The sequence below is a fragment of the Xenopus laevis genome, chromosome 9_10L (genome assembly GCF_017654675.1).
Source record: "Xenopus laevis strain J_2021 chromosome 9_10L, Xenopus_laevis_v10.1, whole genome shotgun sequence".
NCBI classification, from domain to species: domain Eukaryota; kingdom Metazoa; phylum Chordata; class Amphibia; order Anura; family Pipidae; genus Xenopus; species Xenopus laevis.
The window spans coordinates 38,767,654-38,789,554 of NC_054387.1; the positions used below are offsets into that span (position 1 = coordinate 38,767,654).

At 41.4% G+C, this 21,901-nt stretch overlaps 1 protein-coding gene across 5 annotated transcripts in view; it reads right to left on the bottom strand.

Moving 5' to 3' along the window:
• Positions 1-257: 257 nt before the first annotated feature.
• LOC108704606 (disks large-associated protein 4-like) overlaps positions 258-21,901 on the bottom strand; it is a 95,610-nt gene continuing 73,966 nt past the window's right edge. For 2 of the 5 annotated variants that reach the window (XM_041577581.1, XM_018241233.2), the window contains 6 exons: positions 13,966-14,042; positions 8,520-8,608; positions 7,419-7,792; positions 5,728-5,819; positions 2,770-2,922; positions 258-1,765 (listed from right to left, as the gene is read on the bottom strand). In XM_041577581.1, coding sequence (XP_041433515.1) covers positions 1,541-1,765; positions 2,770-2,922; positions 5,728-5,819; positions 7,419-7,792; positions 8,520-8,608; positions 13,966-14,042 — 1,010 coding nt within the window. In that variant the 3' untranslated portion in view covers positions 258-1,540. Of the gene's footprint in view, positions 1,766-2,769; positions 2,923-5,727; positions 5,820-7,418; positions 7,793-8,519; positions 8,609-13,689; positions 14,043-16,646; positions 16,837-21,901 lie in introns of those variants that run through there. The other 3 variants (XM_041577580.1, XM_018241232.2, XM_018241230.2) reach the window with 2 other exon arrangements.

Consider the following 21,901-nt stretch of genomic DNA (forward strand, 5'->3'; position numbering starts at 1 on the left):
ACCCTACCCACAGCAAATTAATTTTAGGGCCCCCAACATATCCAGAGGTTGTGCTGTTTTAACAATACATGTTGAAATTGTTCTTTATTTGGGCCTTATGGGGCTGCAGGGTTTGCTTCCTCTGTAGTTGCACCCCTGAATGCAGAGGTCTGATTGGTTGCTGTGAGTTAATGAGAACTTTACCCATGTGCAATTTCCTATGAGGCTAGCATAAATGCACTCAATTTCCCCATCGCAGACTGCTTTTATTGGTTGCATCCCTAGGAATAATTTTTTTTCTCCAAAATTCATCAAAACATGTTTCCTTTTTTTTTTTAAATTTATTTTTTGTCCTAAAAATGCTGTTTCCACGTGTGTAATACGTGAAATTCAGTCCTGTTTATTGTCATGTGGGGAAGAAACCAGTGATCCTTAGTGATGTCATCGATCAGCGGGGGCAAGGGAGCTCATGATGTCATCAATGTATACAGATACTCTGCATCAATATACAGCATGAAGAGTTCTTGCTCAGTGTATAAGGACACTCCATATCTTTATACACAGCTAGTGTACAGAGATACTCCACCTCATGTTACAGTGACGTGTGTGCATATTAGTGGTGTAGTAATTGCACGGCATGTTCATTATCAGTGTATAGCAACATGTAGTAGAGTTTGGTTGGTTCATCCGTATAGTTTAGTGGTACTCTGCTTTACTATATAGTGCAGTGTGCTTTATATACCAATTTGGTGCCGGCCTGTCTAGCAGATAAGGGTTTAAAATCACCGATATTCTAACATATTGCAACCAAGTAGAAAGGGGCTGGCCCACATCTTTAATTCTAAGGATAGAACCCTGTCAACCCTAAGCCACCAAAATCAGTATAAAACTTGTGTCTATGTCAAAAATAAATAATCATTATCTGCCAGTAGGGCCAGGAACCTACACAGAGCAGGATGGCTCCATCTTACGCACCTTGGTGCAGAGCATTGGGTAAGTGCAGAACATAACAGGTCACTGCCTAGAGGTGAATGGTTCCAAAATGGAACACTTAGGACAAGATGAGCATTGTATTGCCCAGTACCAATTAATAAAGCCACATGCTCCTTCTCCAATAGGAAGGGCTGGGGGAGTTTCCTTATTGCAATGGGTGCTACTGACACAGACAAATGCTAAAAAAATACGGGATACAGTCCAATACTGGGGAGGGTCAAGGGTACTCTGTATTGATGAGACTTACTGGGTGCCTTATTGCCATTGCTCTGGGCATAGAGAGGACTGGCGGGAGGCTATATCACATGATTTTCCCTCCCACACACTTCCTTCTGAGATCTCTTCCCCACAAAGACCTGATAAGCTCCTTAATATTAATGAGAATAATTAGATAAGAAATAGTCCTGGCTTGCTCTCGAGAGCTCTGCGGTCAGACTGCCAAGCACTAGTGACCTAAAGAGTGCTCTTGTGCCCAACTCCCTGTGTCTCCCGCTTGAGTCTGTCAGTTTCTGGTTGAATACCGCGGCCCCTCTGTTCATCTCACGCAGCTCAACCAAAGCTCGTACACTCAGAGCCGCGTCTGTGCCTCGGGCACATAGATCTCGATGCTGTCCGCACTCTCAGTGGCAGAGTTCTGGCGAACGGAGGCAGCTCGCTTGGCTGCCATTAGCCTCTTCCGTGCTTCTTGTCTCTGCTTGTCACTGTTGGAAGGGCCTGGCGCTTTGTCACGGCTCAGAGGGGGCTTGGGCCGGGCTGGCTTCTTTGGCACTGGGGGAGGGGCCCTCTTTATCTCCTGTGGTTGAAGGAGACAGGAAAGAATTTTACTCGGAGACCCGAAATTCCATAGTTACACATTTTAACATTTTTGTTAAAGGGGAAGTCCAGTCTAAAAAAATAAATCTGTTATATGCACTAACATTCTAATAAGCCTTTTTTTATTCATTTCTGACGAGTCTCACTGCTAGTAACATCTTATATCATAACCACAAAAAATTATATATTCAGATGTTTGTGAAGATTCTTATTCATTCGGGTCATGGTATATGGTGCGGGGGGTGCGACATCTATTGTCGGCCACATACAATGCTCTTTTAGCACCTCTCCCTGGAAGGTTTAATAACACATCAAAGCTCCAATCTTGTTAATACAATCAACACCTAACTTCATGACATCCTTGCGGATTATAATAAACAGATTATGCTGATTGGAGCAACATTCCAGAGGTTATATTTCTGAAGAAAGATCCTATGTACAAGTTATTCTGAATTGAGGAAGCCAGTTTGATGACTGGCGAAATGTCTTCGAGAAAAAACACAGCACGTCCAGTTGATTTGGCACTTTTGCATTTACAGTCATTTTCTATTTTTAGTGGTTTCTGAGACGTTTGCAGTTTTATACTGCTGATATCTGGCCTTTGGCTAAAATGCTCCCTTTGAAGGTGTGCATGCCAGTGAACATAACTGTCTATGCTCTTCCTATATATTCAGTTAATCTTTGATTGCTGACTCTCAGTTGGGTAGAAAATTAATGTAAAAAAAAAAGTCCCCAGAGAAGCTCCTGAGAAAGTCTGCCTGAATTAATATTTTGGATGTAGACCCCTTCTGTTCCAACAGTGACTTAACTAACTGGAAGTCTGAAATTTTTAATTATGAAGTTGCAATGATCGCTATTTTATCTGCCTGGCAGTACAAGGGTGCATTACCATCCTGCAGTCTTGAGCAGATAGCAAACCTGTTCTAAGCTGTCACTTAAGGTGTTATCACGGGCATCAATTCAGCAGCAAGACGTCCCACTCACATTTCTGTCCGGCGTTTCACTCGGTGCCCATCCATTAGTCTTGAGCTGGAAGAGTTCATCGAACTTCATACTGATATCCTCTATGGAGAGCTGCAGCAGGTCCCAGAAACCAGCCAAATCCTGTGCAGAGGGGCGTGGGTTGGAATTTGGATTCTGGCGGTAAAAAAAAAAAAAAAAAGTGTAAATATTTTAATAGGCCATTTACAATGGTAGCCAATGACAGCTGCCCTGCTTAATTTGGACGATTTGGTCAACAAATATGATAGTTTGCACATTTCTTGTCCAAGTCAATTTTATATGATAAAAACAATTTCAGAATTCAATGAACCATATTGGCTACTGGCCATATTTCTTTTACAACGGTGCCAGGGCCCGTGTCCAGTACTCCCTGCTACTGAGCTCTGTGAGCATCAGGTCCGATCCACTTTGAATGTCTGAATGCACAGAAATACATTTAAACTGCCCTGGCACAGCAGTTCATGAGTCATGGCTGAATAGGACATGAACAAATGCTCCACGCTGACTAATTTCCTCCTACATACATAGAGAAATATTCTTGTTTTATACTCATAATACAGACGGTAGGTGTGTTTATCATACGCCAAGTGTGTGCAGATTGTACACCAAAGATGTGAATCCATATATATAAGATATAAGTATTTAAAGGACAAGGAAAGTCTGAAGACAATAATCTGATCAGGGAAAGGCTTACCATAATGCTGTGTATTAATGCTGTCATTTCGCTCTAGTTCCAAGTCATTTAGTAAATCCATAGCAGTTTGTTTCACAAAAACACTTAGTATAGAAAAAGGTAAATCCACAATGCATCGGTCTGTCTTCAAGACCAAGACTGCAACACATGCGCAAACGTACTCTGTTATGTAATACATTGCACGACTATTATGAGCAGGAGTTCGGACGGTGAAATTTCTCGCATGCGCAGTTAGCTCTTTGTGACATAGGTATTTCAAAGATGGCGGACGTGAAGGATCTTGGTAAAGAAAATCTCAAAGGGGAAGTTACTACTTTTAAAAAAGATATTTGTGAAAATAAAGGTAGCAATAAGAGAGCGCAAGGGGGTAGTATTTGAATGATGAAGTATGGGAAAAAATGGTTTCCTTGTCCTTTAAAGGAGAATTCAACCCTTTAAGAAATAAATCCGTACCCTCCATACTTTATACTTACTCCTCGGTACAGATTCTGGCATCCTAGTTCCACGCAGCCATCTTGGTCTTCCTCAGGCGTTTGGGCAATTGCCGTGAGTTTCGCCGCATGCGCAGATGTCGCAGACTGGCAAATTTCTCCAACTGCGCATGCGCCGACATGGCGGTCTCCCACTCAGCTTGCTGAAGACCCGGAAGATGGTTGCGTGGATCTCAGATGCCAGAATTTGTGCCGAGGGGTAAGTATAAATTATGGGACATTTCCCTGGGGGGGGGCTGTTAGCCAGGGGAGGGGGGTCTACGTGGGGTGGGGGTGTGGTTTATTTCTTAAAAGGTTGAATTCTCCTTTAAGAAAGCATTGTTATATCAAGTGATTCAGCCTTACTTTCAAGAATATATCAATTCTCACCTTCACTGAACCTCAGCCTGAACTTTCAGATCTAGCTATGAGACATTCATATTTTGTTCTGCATCTCTCAAGTTTGGAATTTAAATGGTTACTTGGTTGTTAGGGTATCGCTTACCTTCACAACCAAGCAGCAGATTTAATGGCAGACTAAAGAAGGAGTAGGAGAAGGTCTAAATAGAGCAGGCGGGAGCGGAATGTATTATGCAGAGAGATATATATATATATATATATATATATATATATATATATATATATATATATATATATATATATATACATACATACATACATACATACATACATACATACATACATACATACATACATACATACATACATACATACATATATATATATATATACACATACATACATACATACATACATACATACACATTTTTTTTGGGGGGGGGATTGTGTCCCCCCTATAGCTATACTCTAGGCAACTGCCTTTTTTGCGTATCCCTTGTTCAGGCCCTGATGCTTTACCCCACCCCTTTTTGGAGAGATTTGGTTTGCGTTCAGATACAGATAGCCCGTATCAGATATCACTATTGTAAGTAGAACACAGCAAGACAATGTAACAGGAATACAATAATTATAAAAACAAAATCCAAGTAATATCGGTATCAAGTGATAGACTGTATACACGGGGATTTTCTAATAGTTATAAACTTTCAGCGATATTACTGAAACGGGTTGAATGCCAACAGGAGCTGGCGTGGTCCACTAGTCTGTATAAAAGGCCAGCTGAAAGCTTTGGCACTGCCCATAACTAGAATCATGGCTGAGCCTGTCAAGGAGCCACGGAACTAAAAAGGTTCTTGTTTTGCTTTCTGAGGAAAAATCATATGCTACTTTTATTGTTCTTCTTTTGCAGTCTGTGCTATACCAAAACATGGTGTAATAACTCAGGCAAGCCAACAAAGCCAGCCATCCTAAACAAGGGCAGCTAAGGGATGATCCGGGACACAGAACATTTACTTTAGTCAGGAACTACAATTATTATCGGAACAATAAATACATGCAAAGTAGTTTTCTCACTGCAGTCAATGTAAGGCCCATAGGTTGATTAATTCGACACTTGAAATACATCTTTGTGGCCATGTTTCTGCACTGCTCCCCAATACAAATGTCAAGAGGCTGACCCAACCCTAAATTAGGATTTTAAGTTGCCAGCATCACAGTGTCCATGATAGCCTTTCCCCAAGATGGAAAACAGCGCATACGGTAAAAGTTATAGCTGCACTTCAAGCAGTATTACTTATGCTGTTTTGTTTTTACCATATACACATTCATATAAAGGCACACTATAGGGTAATCTATCTTCCCTGCACAGATACAATCAACGCACTGCCTATCCCTGCACCGGCAATCACAACTTACCAGGTTTTGCTCACACAAGCCGCGGAACTGCTGGAATTTCTGTGATGTTAAAAGCTGGGCACTTCCAACTGCACTGAGCACCTTCCCGATCACTGAAAGCAGAAAGAAACCGTTAACAAATGTACTGCTCTTATGTCAATATCCCTCTCTTTTAGTCAGCATAAACAGATGGTGCTACTGTACTCTACTAATGATTAGTCCAGAAACCGGGACAATCAATATAGGATTTCCAATGGTCTGAGCCAACAGTAGCTTATACCTCGCAACATATTTTCTATTGACAAAAAATAAATCCTACTTATAACTGGTATATTTATTTATGTAAAGTCATAATATGTTTTGTAATAAAGATGAGGCAATTTCGTGTTAATATTTTTAACTGCTTAAAGGAGAATGAAACCCAAGGCCCGGTAGAGCCCTTTCTTTCCCACTCATTAATCCCATGCTCATTAATCCTGTCAACTCAGCTCGCTGTCTGGGGGTAATCTTTGACTCCTCTCTCTCCTTCTCTGATCATATTAACACCACTGTCAAAACCTGTCACCTGTCTTACGCAATATTGCCAAAATCCGTCCCTTCCTTTCACCTGATACATCCAAGACGCTCATGCGTGCTCTCATCCTATCCAGACTAGAATACTGTAACCTTCTACTAACTGGCCTCCCTAACTCCCATCTCTCCCCTCTACAGTCTATATTAAACACTGCTGCCAGAATTATCCTCCTCTCATCCAAAAGGGTACAGGCCCCTCCGCTGCTGAAGTCCTTATCATGGCTTCCTATAAAACAAAGAATAACTTATAAACTCCTCCTCATAACCTTCAAAGCCCTTCATTCCTCTGCACCTAACTACATCTCATCTCTTGTCTCTCTATATGTTCCTGCCCGAAACCTCCCCTCCTCTCAGAGCAACTGCTTGGTTGTACCCCCCCCCCCACTACTACTGCTGTTTACCGTATCAAACCCTTCTCTCTTGCGACTCCTTATATTTGGAATGCCATTCCTGAATCTCTCAGGAGAGAATCCTCCTTCAATGTTTTTAAAACAAAACTCAAAGACTACCTCTGGGAGCACCTGGATAACACCTGAACTGGCACTTATATAACAGTGTAACAAACTGTAACCCCCAGCACTTTAATACCCCTCTGAATTGTGTCTGTATGTTACCCTCCCATTTAGACTGTAAGCCCTAAGGGGTAGGGTCCTCTAGCCTTTTGTTTCCTTGACACTGAGCACTTAATCTGCATTGTAATTATATTTTATATTTGTGTGAATTGTATTCTAATAATGCACTTATTGTTACTTTTTATTCCAATGACCCCTTGTTTGTTACTACTAATTTATTGTTTTGTTGTACAGTGCTTTGCCCTCAAGGAGAGCTTTACAAATAAAAATATACATACATACATACATACATACATACATACATACTCCCAAACCGTACCATTTGGGACTCACTAAACAGCAGCTATAACATTTCCTGGCTAAACAGTGATCGCTGATGTTTTGTGAGTTGCCACTAGTGCAGTTCGGGAGAGATGAGGGAGGCCGCTAAAGTCCACCATGGGGTCAAGTGGTCATGGTTTCACGCATAAAGTCCTGCCTGGGTCAGTTGCAAGCTCCCATCCCTTTCGCCTCCCTAAGACAAACACTAAGGTTTAGTTCTCCTTTAACAACAAAAATAAAGAGTACCTTCTTCACACAGGTTGTTATCGCCGGTCTCTCTCTGCATCTGTCTGCACCAGCCATCCAGTCTCTCTGTCTCAGCTTGTAGCAGCTTTAGAAACCAGTGTCCATCCCTGCGGCATGCGGCTACCTGGGCTGGCTCAGAAGAAGGAGGAGAGGCTGCAGAGTCCAGCCATGGATCGGGGGGTGGAAGGGCAGAGGCCTCTGGGTCCCCTCCATCTCCATAGGAGAGGTGCTTCTTAGGAAGGGGAACAGGAGGGCATGGGTTAGGCTGGCGAGGTGTGGGGCAGTCTGTGAGGCTTTTGTCGGAGGAATTACTCGGCTCTTGTGTGTCGGAGTCTGTCTCCTGCTTAGACGTCATGCTGCTAGAGCGGCTGTTTCTGTAAAAAATATAGCCGAGCTAGTAACACCAAAACATTAAACTTTCTTATCAATGTACTCTATAAAAACTAATTTACCATTATACACACACCTTGTTTAATAAAAAAAAAATTCTGTAAGTGCTGCTGTCCAGTATTATAACTTTATAATACACAAAAGCCATGAATATCTTGTAAATGATATCCTTATAAACGGGGAGTTCTGATGTCATCAGTTATAAACGGTGAGTTCTGATGTAATTTCCGTCACATGACTCACTGAAATTTATGTATTATAATATTGTTCCATAAACCAGTCCTTACAACTCATTCTATTGCTCCATAGCATCCTTCCATATTACTTCTTATTACTCCCCATATAATTTCTTATTTCTCCACCTATTGCTCCATATAACCCTCCCTATAACTTCTCCTATTGCTCCATATAACCCTCCCTATAACTCCTCCTATTGCTCCATATAACCCTCCCTATAACTCCTCCTATTGCTCCATATAACCCTCCCTATAATTCCTCCTATTGCTCCATATAACCCTCCCTATAACTCCTCCCATTGCTCTGTATAACCCTCTCTGTAACTCCTCCTATTGCTCCATATAACCCTCCCTATAAATCCTCATATTGCTCCACATAACCCTTCATATAACTTTACAAATATTAGGTTCTGCTGTTACATACCATTCATGCTATCATTTTATATAACCCGACAACCCAGAAGTTTTATTTTACCTCCACTCCTCCTCCACCTGGACTCCAATGGACTGGAATTTGGCAGGTGGGGGCAGCTCAGGAATAGGCACTGGCTGTATACTGTCCACCTGTAGAAAGAGATAATCATCATTATTATATAGCAGAACATGCCTCTTGGTGGAGCTTTCACACATCAATGTTCACAACTATTTGTTATCAGCATTATTCATAGGAAGATACTCCTCATCATATATTGCAAATATATTGTACTATGTAGAATCCTAAGCAAACGTTTATAGACCAATAGAAGTATATACCAGTAGGCTCATATATATAACTATTTATCAGTGTTATCCATAGGAAGATATTCATCATCAGTATATTTTACCATGTAGAATACTAAGCATACATTTATAGACCAGTAGGCTCATATATATAGAATAAATATATTCAGTGTTTCATATGCTTCTGGAACTGCATGGCACTTACAGTGACCCTACACCCGACTTATCCAGAATAATAAGTATGAGGCTAATTAAAATGACCGTCTTTTTTTTCAGATTCAGAACATTTTCCTGTGGGGAGGGCAGACAAACCACAAGCACAGAGTGAGAGAGGGACAAGTATATACGATGCAGTATAGTCACACACAGTGCAGTGAATCTACACAAGCTTGCATGGAGGCACATACACACATATATACATACATACATACACATACATACATATACACATACATACATACATACATACGGTACATATACACATACATACGGTACATACTGTACACACATACATACGGTACATATACACATACATACATATACAGTGCCGTATTAACGTTTAGCGCATGCGGCACTGCTACAGAAAGAGACATCCATGCGTCACGCTGTACGGAGAAACACACAGTTGCGTGCAGAGCGACACACACACATTCCAGACACAAATTCCAATACATGCACAGCGCTGAACACACTTGCAAGGATTTGACAATTCACACAAGTAACCCTAGCCAGATTCAGACTGGGATGCCAGGGGCCCACCACAAAACCCCTTTGACCACCGCCTTTAAATCCGTTCTCCTTCCACATTATCATGTCTCCTCCCTCCATTTCGTCCCCTTGTAATGGGGAATGGTCATTGTTAAGGGTTAGCTCGAGGACCCCCTGACACCTAGATAAGCCCTTCTGTGGTTAAACATCAGAAGCCGCACATACATGCAATACACACAGTGTAACATGCACTGCACTGTGCACAGACATACTGCCGCACATACACTTAGTCTCTCTCTTACCTCTCATGTGGCTCCTACAGTCTGCTCCCTCTTCTGCTCAATTTCAGTTGCCCAGTGCAATGCTGGGCAGCTGGAATCCTTCTGGGTTAAAAGCTTAGTAGGATGCACTTTTGTCTGTGTCCTGCTGCTAATATTATATGAACATGTCATTATTGGGCAGATTGTCCCTGTAGGAACACACCTGGTTCTGTGCTACTGCCAAGGACTAGGCCAGCCATAAACACCTGCCTGACAGTAGGCGACATTCTGACAGGGAATAACAGGTGGAAATTACCCAGGCAGTAAAAATTCCAGCCTTGGGCCATTAGTTATTAAATGGCAGAGAACAATGTAGGGGTTGGGGGATGGATTGCCACTTATTAGCCATACCGTTAAAGGAATGCTGCTTACAGGAAACAAAAAGTCATAGATATTATCCTTGCATAATTAACCCCCCTCTTTCCATTATTCCAGTTTTTACAACATATATAAAGTACAGTTAGTCTCTGCCTAATAAGAGAGATGTGGTTTATTTATTAACTTTGGCTAAACTGTCCGTGATTAGCTTTCATCAGCCAGTAGCAAATAGAACACTGAAAGCAGAAATCCGATTGGTTGCCGCAGGATTCCGCCCACAGGCAAATTTGCCTTGTGTTGATAAACGAGCAGTTATAGGTTTTATTTGCTCATATCTTCCATTGTATCTTCCACTTGAATCTATTAAAGGTGGAGTCCACCCCTTTCAACATGAGCTCAATCAATAAGGCATGGGCAGAACATAACTTTTATCTATTGTTTTAATTAAGATATATCTATGGTTTTTGTTGTAGCCACTTTCAGTTTCTAACGTCTGGTTCTTTTAAGTCAGGTTTTGTGGAGGAGTAGATAGCAAAACAAATAACTAGTTCATAGTCAAGCACTGCGTATAATGTGCTGTTCCTTATATCAAAGCTTTACAAAGGCTGCAGGTTAGGGTGGGTGGTAGTTTGTTTATACAGAGCTCATGTTCAACACATCCTGATCTTATTTTCAGGTGTATATACAGGTATATTATACCCCTACTGTAAACAATGGAATCATTAAAAGGGGTTATTTACCTTCAAGTAACTAGTTGTTTTCCGATAGATCTCCAGAAATAACAACCTTTTCCAATTACTTTCCATTTTCTATGTGTCACCGTTTTTCTAATATTGAAGTCTAAAGTGTAATTTTCCACCTTCTAAAGCAGCTCTGGGAAGGGGTTCACCGACCCTGTAAACTGTTCTAAATTGATACATTTCTTATCTTTGTCCCTGCTGAGCAGAATCTCTGGGTTTCATTACAGGCAGCTGTTACAATTGATACAATAGTTGCTAATACTCCGGAGATGCTGCTGTGAAATGTATCAACTAAATGTTGAAAAATTGTAACCGTTCAGAATTTGCACCTGAATTACTGAGCTGCCAGACTCAAACACCAGAGATACGAACATTCAACTTTAAACAGTAAAAAATAAAAAATGGAAAGTGATTGAAAAAAGTTTTTGTTTTTGGGGAACAACTGAACTGAAAAAAGTATTTGGAAGTTCAACAACCCCTTTAAGGGTAATGGCACACAGGGTCATTACTGGCACTTTTACATTCCAAGTTTTTACAAACCTTTCCACTAGAGGTTTTATGCACTAACCACAGTCTCTTCCTCATCGGCTAATCAAAATTTTAAGCCTGCTTAATTGACAAACGGGCTGATATCTATAGTACACATGTTACAGTCGGGACTGTCAAGCTGTACTTTGTTTCATACAATTGTATCACTATGTGTGGTCAGTTTTAGACTATATGTAACACAATAGAACATATATGACATCAGAAAACAAAGAAAAAGAAGGCCAAACACAGCACCGCTAAGAGCAAACAAACGCTACAGCCTGTTGAAAAATGGGAACACTTAAGGGGGTTGTATACTAAACTCTGAATGCAAAAATCATGAAAAATTTGTGATTTTTTTTTTTTTTTTTTCAAATAAAATCTGACTTTTAAAAAATCACGAATTTTTCGGAATTTATTAAACCCCGAGGATGGAAAAGTCCGGATCAGAAAATTCGGCATCTCAGACCTGTAGAGGGTGGATATAAGTCAATGGGAGAAGTCCCAATGATTTTTCGATGTGCGCTAGGTTTCGTGAACTACCCTGAAGTTTTCGGGTGAAAAATCCCAAAAAATTTGATGAAAAATCGTGAAAATAGGATTTTTTTTCCTGCAAAGCAAAATATCAGGAAAATGTAATAATAAATTACTGCAAAAATCACAAATTTTTTCGTAATTTATAAAACCCCAAGGATGGAAAAGTCCGGATCAGAAAATCCAGCATCTCAGACCTGTGGAGGGTGGAGACAGGGCAGCTATCGGGGGGACGGGGGGAGAGTTGTAGGGGGCCCCGAGGGTAATGGGGGGTCACACCACACTTACTTGATTAGCCGGGCCCCCCATCTTTCTGAGAGCTGCTGACTTTGGGTAGTCATGGAAGTTTAAGGGGCCCTGGCTACCAATTTTCTTATAATGTGGGGTCCTAGTCTCATGTGGGGTCCTAGCCACCAATATTTTTTAATGGGGGGGCCCTGGCCACAAATGTTTTTTTATGGGGGGCCCTGACCACCAATATCTTTTTATTTTTTATTAACATGTGGGAACCCTAGCCACCAATATTTTTTTTGTTATTTTACTGTGTGGTGGGGGGCGGACCTGTGGATGTGTGCTGGGTTTCGTGTAATACCCTGAAGTTTCCGGTTGAAAAATTGTGAAAATCTGAATTTTTCCCGCAAAGCATATTTTTGGGAAAATGTAATAATAAATTAGTGTAAAAAACCCGAACGGATTTCATCGGAGTTTGTAACAGAAAATATTGATATAAATTCGTACTTTGATAAATAACCCCCTTAGCCTTTACATAGAGGTACACCAATCTAGCTACGAGCCTTGAAAAATTATTCCATTGACTCACTATTGAGACTGCTGACTTTTTCACTACCACGACTACAGATAAATCCCCCCCTCCAAATATTTTTGCACTGCGGCTTTCCATTTCAGCACCTGATATAGAGCTCACTATTCTACTCAGCATTACTATACAGGGCAAGTTATTTATTTTCAATACACAGCATTTAAACACAAGCATAACCAGTTGTACATATTACACCTCACGCTGAGCAGAGTGTTTATTAACCATGAATGGGGTTTACATCATTAATATACAGGACAATGCGGTTTGTCTAGAGATCACTTCATAACACAGTACAGTGTTGTCATTATTAATATTCAGCAATTCCATACAGTATAGATTATTCAATGTTAGCGTGCAGAGGTTTAACGGCATCTTAGGGCTGGGTGCCTTCTAATTTGTATCTACTATCTATACATCACAATATGATGCAATGTGTTAATTAGCAATAGCTAATGAACCCCTCAAATCCAAGCAGTGGAGATGAAATGTAGAGCTGAGGGGCTACAGTATGTGCTTTATTTTTATGGTCTAATCATTAGGAGTACCCTATAAGTAGCACACATACACAAACTAACTAAGGAACCCATGCCATGGATATCACGTGGCTGAACTTATAGGTTAAACTTGCAAGACTGGCCTTACCATACTCATATTAATTGTTGGAGGGGGCACTGGAGTGTCTAGATGTAAAACAGAGAAAAATACTCCAGCTGCATCCGGTCCATAAGGGAATGCTGGAATTTGTAATTCTATAACAGCTGAAGTGCAAGATGCTACTTTTCCCCTGTGTTATATGATATTTTGCTGTGTGTGAGCCTGTGTATACTCTGTATCATCATATAGTGTTTGAGATCAGGGCATAGATATTGAGTATATTCAGCATCATTAGACTGCAAAGTGCATTGATTTCTGGGAGCATCAGGTGATACTCAGCGGAGATTTCTGCTGCGCTCTCACCTGGATGCCGATGGATGACAGCTTGCGTTTGGGGAGGGGCTCTGGGGCACGTGGCTCTTCCTTGTTAATTCTCACAGATGCATTTTTAGGGGGTATCTCGGGGGGGACCTGTCTGATAGGGGTGGGGGGTCCAATGCGTGTCACGCTGGGTGCACGGGTGCTCTCCAGGCTCTCAGTGGAAGTGCTGAGCCCTGATTGGCTGTTGCCCTCACTCTGCCCCTCCTGTGCATCCAGGTAGGAGTCTTGGGCAGATTCAGTACTACTCTGTACAATTACCGATATGAAGGGTTTGGAGGTGGTGCGAGGGGGCACTGGTGGAGGGGTCTTCTTGTAGCCCACCAGACACGAGGAGCCTGTGGAATGCAGAAAAGGAGACAGGTCAGCACATCCCACAACTCGCAATTTAATGCTAAGCAAAACATATATACAATGATAATAAATGAATCTGTCATTAATGCAAGGGAAAGAAATCCCACTAATTGAGCCCTCTTATGTACTGAAGGCAGCTGTATATATATCTTTATAATGCACAAAAGCTTGTAAATTATATCCTTATAAACGGTGAGTTCTGATGTCATTTCTGTCACATGACTCACTGAAACTTGTGTATTATAATAAGTAAAGTACCCCCGGTTGCAAAATATGAGGATATTAGAAGTTACCTTGGAGTTCATGACCTGTATAAAAACATGAAACTCCTCTGTAACTTATAATATCCTTATCATTTACAAGAGGGGGTACATTATTCACTATATATCGCACAGATATCTGATTCAGTTAAAATGCTAATGATCACATTACACTAGTGCATTTAAGTCCATTCCTGCATACTGCACAATCCAATCCTATCACAATCTAACTGAATGCATTACTGGCTGTCACTGTGATTCAAAAGGATAAAAACTCCTAAAACCACACATAAAGATTACTTTTCATTCTACAGAATGAAAGTGCCGACCAAATAGCACCCACCCAAGAGCAAGGGGAAGTCACCCTAAGCTTATTGACATAAAACCACAGGGACACTAGGGATAGGGTAGAAAAGCTCAGATATTTAGCAGCTTTTGGACAAATCACCCAAAACAAATTTACAGGCAAACATTTACCTGCACATCTCCTTTAAAGGGAAACTGACATCCACATTATTTGCACTAGAAACCACTGTTTAATATTGACAAAGCCGAGCAAAAACTGGTTGGTGTCACATGGAATAAACAGCATTTCCACTTACTGACCTGAAGCAAATTCTGTGATACTTCTAAGATTATTTTATAGGGTCATAACTCTCAGAGGCACATTTATCAAGGGTTGAATTTCGAATTCATGTGAGTTTTTTAAAACTCTATCAAATTCGAATATACTCGAAATTCAACTGGGGGCTTATTTATTTTATAAAAACTTATAACTAAAAATCTGACAAATTTTACGAATTCGAATTCAACTAAACTCGATTAGAGTTTTTTCTCCAAAAAAACTTGGATATCAGGAATTCTACTAATGTCCATTGACTTAAACATGAACTCGGCAGGCTTTAGGTGCTGAATAGTCAAATTAGAGTTCTTAAGGGGCCAGAGTATGATAAATTTTGAAATTTGAATCAAATTGATTTTGGATAATTCACAATACGAATTTAATAGTTTTGACCATAAAAAAAACTTGAATTTGTGTTTTCAATGTAACCCATAATAAATCTGCCCATTATTATGCTACGCTCGGACAAAGGTGCCTGTGCATACACGGATTTGGAAGGGTGATTTGGGGTTAGTCATTATTTACCAACTATAGGGCTTGTAAGCATTGCAGGGCTTCATGAAAGCTTAAGTGTTCAGGCATGGGATCCGTTCTCTGGAAACCCGTTATCCAGAAAGTTCCGCATCACATTACATTTACTCCATTTTATCCAAACAATCAATTTTTTTTTTTAATATTTTCTTTTTCTCTGTAATAATAAAACCGTACCTTGTACTTGATCCCAACTAAGATAGCTTTAATCCTTATTGAAAGCAAAACTAAACTATTGGGTTTATTTAATGTTGACATGATTTTCTAGAAGATGTAAGGTATGAAGATCCAAAATACATTATGCCGAAACCCTAGGTCCCGAGCATTCTGGATAACTGGCCCCATACCTGTATTTTCTCTTTACGAATCACACACAAGCCTTGCTTACATTGAGAGCTGCTATTAATCAGGACAAGGCTTTGCACACGCATGGCCCCTAAGCAGCTGGCTATGGGTATCCAAGGACTTCCATACAATTGACATTATTATCAGAAAAATAGATCCGCCTTGAAAGTTGAATTGGAAAATAATGGGACACTGTTAATTCCAGCCATAATAGGCATTTAACCGTCTCCTGTAACAGCGCTGCACATGAAATTCTACTCCTAAACAGACCCAGGATAAATGAAGATTAGCTGCCAGTGTCTGGATTGTGACGTCAACCAATGTATCAAATCAGACAGCCACCAACAAAAAAAGTAATGTTTTCTAGATAAATGCATTCTAGCATGATTTTTTGCCTTTCCACTAACTTAGGGACAGAAATTCTAAATGAATACACGGACATATGAAAAACGAAATGCCTTTCCCATACCGCATAAAAAAACCAAGTGATATCATTGTTTGCACAGTGTTGTTTAAACACAGGGAGACTTTTTTTTTTTTTTCCATTTGTACTTTGAAGTTGTGTTGACAGAATGATATTACATTGTTATACACAGTAGTCAAAAAGATGTATGCCACATTTTAATGGCAATGTTCTTGCATTATCCAGGGAAATACTTATGCTCAGGGCCGTAACTATGGGTAGGCAGAAGAGGCACATTCCTGGGGCGCTTGGCACATACCTCTTCTTTCGCCTACCCCTTCTCCGAGTCCTCCTCCCCTCACTGGTCTGACTAAATATTGGCCATATATCCATTACCCAGGACTCCTTGCGAATAAGCTTTACTTACCCTTTAACACCTGCCATAGAAAAGCAGCACAGGGCTTCATCGTTCATTGCATCCATTGCCAATACTCTATTCATGATAAACATGTATCTTTGTATTTTAAATGCAGGGTTTTAGGGGCAAAAAAATTCTCCTTACTGACAGTGTCCATGTCAGAACTGAACTCAGGACCCCAGCACTACTACTACTAAGTGTTAAACAGTCCTACTTAAATCTAATGGGGCCCCTAGCCCTGCCACAACTAAAGCCAGCCGGAGATCAAGGTTCCAGAGGAGTCACAGGAGTTACTGTTGTAAGGATCAGGGAGATGTCGGGCCATTGGAAGAGAGTAGTAGACCAATCATGCGGCTTCAGGGAGGTTATATAATAGGGAGAGGCAGAAAATGCATTAGTGGAAAATATGAAGAAAGGAAAGGGGGGGTGGAGATGTTCAAACTCTTGCAAATGACTTCTTGGAATTTCAGTCCAGCCTGTGATTATAGGAACACACACAGAGCACTAACTCCCCGCCTGCATACTAGCTACTAACAGCCGGCAACTTACACCCATCACTGGCCCCGTATTAGAATCCCAAGTGCTCTAAGCAGGACAGACACATCCTCATAGCAAGAGGGCTCAGCAGACATACACATTGCATACCAGACACCTCACTCGGTATTCTGCATAACACACATACACACACACACACACACACACACACACTTGGAGGGATTACTGCCTGTCTGATAGCTTGCCTTGATGTATGACCTACATTTCCTGCTGCTTATACTGACCGACTCATGCTGCTGCTCCCCGCTCACACACAACCCTATAACTCACACCATGAGGTGTAAAGTCAGGGCTGGTTAAGGGCAGTGGCTGACAGGGAGATTTGTTGCCAATGATTATTAAATCTCCCAAAAATTTGTCTCTGTTGCAAATATCTGATATTGCTGGCAGTAAAACCAATATATCTCAAAGCCACCCAAAGTTTCCTCCCCGTCGGCCACTGCCCTTAGTTGAGGCCAGAGAAAGGGTAATGCCTTAACTAATAATTGTCCTTGGACTAAGTACAATTTAGATTTTTCTTTTAAATGTATGACAGGCATCAACACGAAGCCTTAAGTTATACAATACCAAATGCACAGATGCCATCTGCGTGGCCCTTACTGACATACAGGGTTCATCTCCATAAATCAGATCATTTCCCTTGTTTAGATAACACATCAGCACCTGGCGTTGTATGATACATACCATAAATTAGGTAAGGAAAATGTGGCGACACTCTGAACAGCTGAGAAAACGCAACAAGTTTTTCTCCCCAATTCCTTTTTTGGTCACATTCAGTGAAAGACAAAAAACAAAATGAAAGAAGGGCAGGCTCCCCTTGTGTAATCCTTTCTTAAAAGTGTCTTTATTAGAATATTTTGCACTTACAATTTTGACGAATATCAATGGCTCATTAGTTAGCAGTGTAAAGCTGGCCATAGATCTTTAAAAGATCTTTTCTTCGTGAGACCACGATTATCTCGAAACGATTGTTTAAATGTACGATGTTAGAGTCCTGCGCGGGTCCATTTTTTGGGACCCGTACCCACAACCCACATTCTTACCCGCTTGGAACCACTACCCGACCCTACCCGCAAGTACCTTATCTGCAACCCGGACCCGCTGACCATCAAGAATCAGGAAGTGCTGTCATTGTAAATCGGAAGTGTCCTCATTGGAAGTAGCCGTGACAAGAAAAAAAGAATAAATATCGCTATTGAGAAGGCTCGACCGACAAACCCGCAGAACCGCCGACCCGCATCTTTACCCGCACCCAGAACTTCTCCCCTCAACCCGCAAGGTACCGCAGGTTTTTGCGGGTAACCAGCGGGTATCCGACCCGCTACAGGACTCTATCCGATGTGTCCATCAATTAAAAAGACCATTTCAGGCGATATTCCCAGGAAAACTGAGGGGAGCTGCCTGCTTGGCCCTGCAAACAGATAGATTGCCCTGGGACCAATAAAGATTTTTAAACCTGGCCGATCAATTTTCTGACAGATGTCGGACGAAAAATCGTAAGATGTACGATCGTTGGAATCCCACTAACTTCACAATAATTTGACGGATTTGACGGATTTCGCTAAAATCGGTCGTTCGGCAAAGAAAAATCTTTGCGTCTATGGGGAACTTAACAGTGATAATCAAGCCCAACACGTTTTATCGCTCCTTCGTGACTTCCTCAAAGGCACCCAATCGTGATTACAGTCAGGTAAGAAATCTTTTTAAAAAAAAAAACACCACCATCCTCTAAAAAGGCAGTTCTAGCATCAGTTCAAGTGTCCAATACCCCAAAGAGAATAAAACAGGCTGAAAATTTTCAGGCAGCTCCTTCTCTCTCACCTTTCAAATTCAGTGAGAGGCCACACAGCAGTGTCACTATGGCAGTCACATATTTTATATATGAGGGACTGAGTTGGACACTATGTCATGTTCAGGAGTCCAACTGAAAGCGGTTTCAGCTTCGCTACTTTCCCTGACTACTCCTGCTGCTGAAACATTGTATCGCTACTCCCATTCCAATTCCCACAGTGCAAATTCTGAGATTAACAGGCGGAGCAGAGTATGCAAGGTATTGTGGGAATTGGAGCCTCTCCTAGAGCAGCGCTGATCTCTGATACATTGTTTCTATAGTTTGGCAAATTTAGAAGGAAATGGTTAAAAAGTATATATTAATGAGTAGTGGAAAGTTACTTAAAGGGGATGTAAAGTCAAAAATTAAAACCCCCTGATATAAGCCTTTTTCTAATTGCCCAACTACCAATGAAAACAGCAGAGACGGCCACGGGCCGTCAAGGTTTTGCGGTTTTGCTGAAAGAGCAGGTATGTGGGGGAACGGACTGCGCTCAACTGCACAAACCACTAATAAAAAATAGATTGCAATCAGAAAAAGGCTTATATTGGTTTCCCATTGGCAAAGGGGGATTTTATTTTTTCACTTTACATCCCCTTTAAGTTACTTACACTATAAAGCCATAAGTATCTGGACATGTACCTGTCCCAACATATTATTTCCAAACCAAGGGGATTAATGTGAAGTTGTACCTCCCTTTACTGCTCTTGCAGCCCCTACTCTTCCGAGGAGCTTTCCACTAGATGTTTGAATAGAAGCAAATCCAACCAACAACATTCCATAGAAGATAGGCCTGATGCCCAACCTTACCAATGCAATTGTGGCTGAATAGAAGCAAATCCAACCAACAACATTCCGCCACAATTGCATTGGTAAAGTTGGGCATCAGGCCTATCTTCTATTCTATCCCACAAGGGTTACGTTGAGTTAGGGTCAGTGCTCAACGCAGGCTTTTCAAGTTGATCAAACCTGCTCCCATGCTGCGATTTGAACCCATCACAGGACTTTTTCTGTTTTTTTTAATCAACGCTAGGTGCAGGGCATAGACAGACCAGGGGAATAAGGCCTACCTGAATGAGCACTAAAGTGTGCGCTTATAATACCCTTCCTTTTCTTCCCCTGCTCTTGTTAAAGAATCCTTGAGAAACCTAGTTTGTAATGTAGTGGTAACACACCCTGAGCTATGGGAAAATCCCTTAAAGCAGTGCTGTCTCACCCCCCCCCCCATGTGTGGCCCCCTGCATAAAAGTCTGCCTGCTGTGTCTGCTTACTATGTGTAAAATGTAAAAGGTATCACTACAGAGATTATCTGGCCCCTGCATTGTTTAGACATCAAATTAAGACTGTAATCTCCTATTTTTCACTCATGTAATCCCCTCTTGTAACACCTCTATTGTTCACACCTCTAAAGGCCTGTACTGTTCACACCTGAGACCTAGACTGAAAGTGCCCACATTGTTCACCTGTTCACACTCATACTAATTTCTGAAGGGACACCAGCACTTTGTCACTGTATGAAGTACATCTTAGAGTGGTTATAATAGGTTTCCCTGTCTCCTGCTCTGTTCTGCCTGCCCTATGCTTCCTGTGTGTGCCATACTCTGCCCACCCCATGCTCCCTGGGTGTGCCATACTCTGCCTGCCCTATGGTCCTTTGGTGTGCCATACTCTGCCAGTCTGCTCTGCCTGTGGAACATATGCCTGCAGGGGTGCTTCGCCAATGAGGCGAGTTGAGGCTGTCGCCTCAGGCGGCAGCACCCCACTAGGTACCAGGGGCAGCAAAAATGCTGCTCCTGGAACTTTAAGAGTGACTTTCCGGGGGAGGGGGGGCAGCAGCAACGGCTGCTGCCTCAGGCAGCGGAGGGGCCAGGATCGCCCCTGTATGCCTGGTATTTGTTTTGGGGGTTTGTTAGCATTTAAACAATTTTGTTAGGGGCCCTTAAATTGTTGGGAGGGGGGTATGGTGTTATCCACAGGGGAGGAGGAGGCATATGGATTTAAAGGTATGTCTTAATATAACTGTTTTCACATATGAGTGATATCCCTGCAGTGAGCACCAACCATTTGGTTTTTTGGTTTGCTACCACCATTAATATGGACATGGTCTTGTGGAAACATGGGTGTGGTTTAAAGTGGGTGTGGCTTAACAGGTAGTGGTCAACACTGGCTTCCATTATCGGCCCTCCACCATGTAGGCCAGAAAAATTCCGTCCCTCGGTACCACAGAAGTTGAACAACACTGCCATAAAGGATTATACGAAATGACCAGTTGCCAGTCAACATCTTATTTATAAGAAGCCATCTAATTTATAATATACAATTACAGATGATTGACAGTAACATATTTGTAGGTACCTGTACAGGAAACCTTGGAGTTTCCTGTTCTATAAAATGAGAATTGCCTTTTAATGGCTGCAGTGTTGCAAGACGGGATGCTATTAGCGGAACGACATACGCATACACTGCACAAGCAGCACTCCTTATTGTTAATAATGTATGGAAATAAGTGAAGGATGACTGGGCTGAGGAAATGATATATTATTAATGTTTTGGAACCCAGCTCTTAAAGGGCAAGTACCACTAGAAAGAAAAAAAATCTGAAAAAATACAACAAACCATTGCACCTACTTATTGCATGTAACAATGTTGTTTTTGGAGATTAGGGGCTGCAACACAGGGGGAATCTAATCTCATCATGGAAAAATGTGGAAAGCAGTTATAGTCAACAGGTTATGGGACTTCAGTTCCAATGTTGTGTTGAAGAGTATTCATTATAATACACAAATGCTGGATGTACATAGCACACACGTTGTGTCTGTATCATTATCAGCCCTTGTACATTATAAGGACTTAACAATGCAGGAGCGTGAGAGGAACT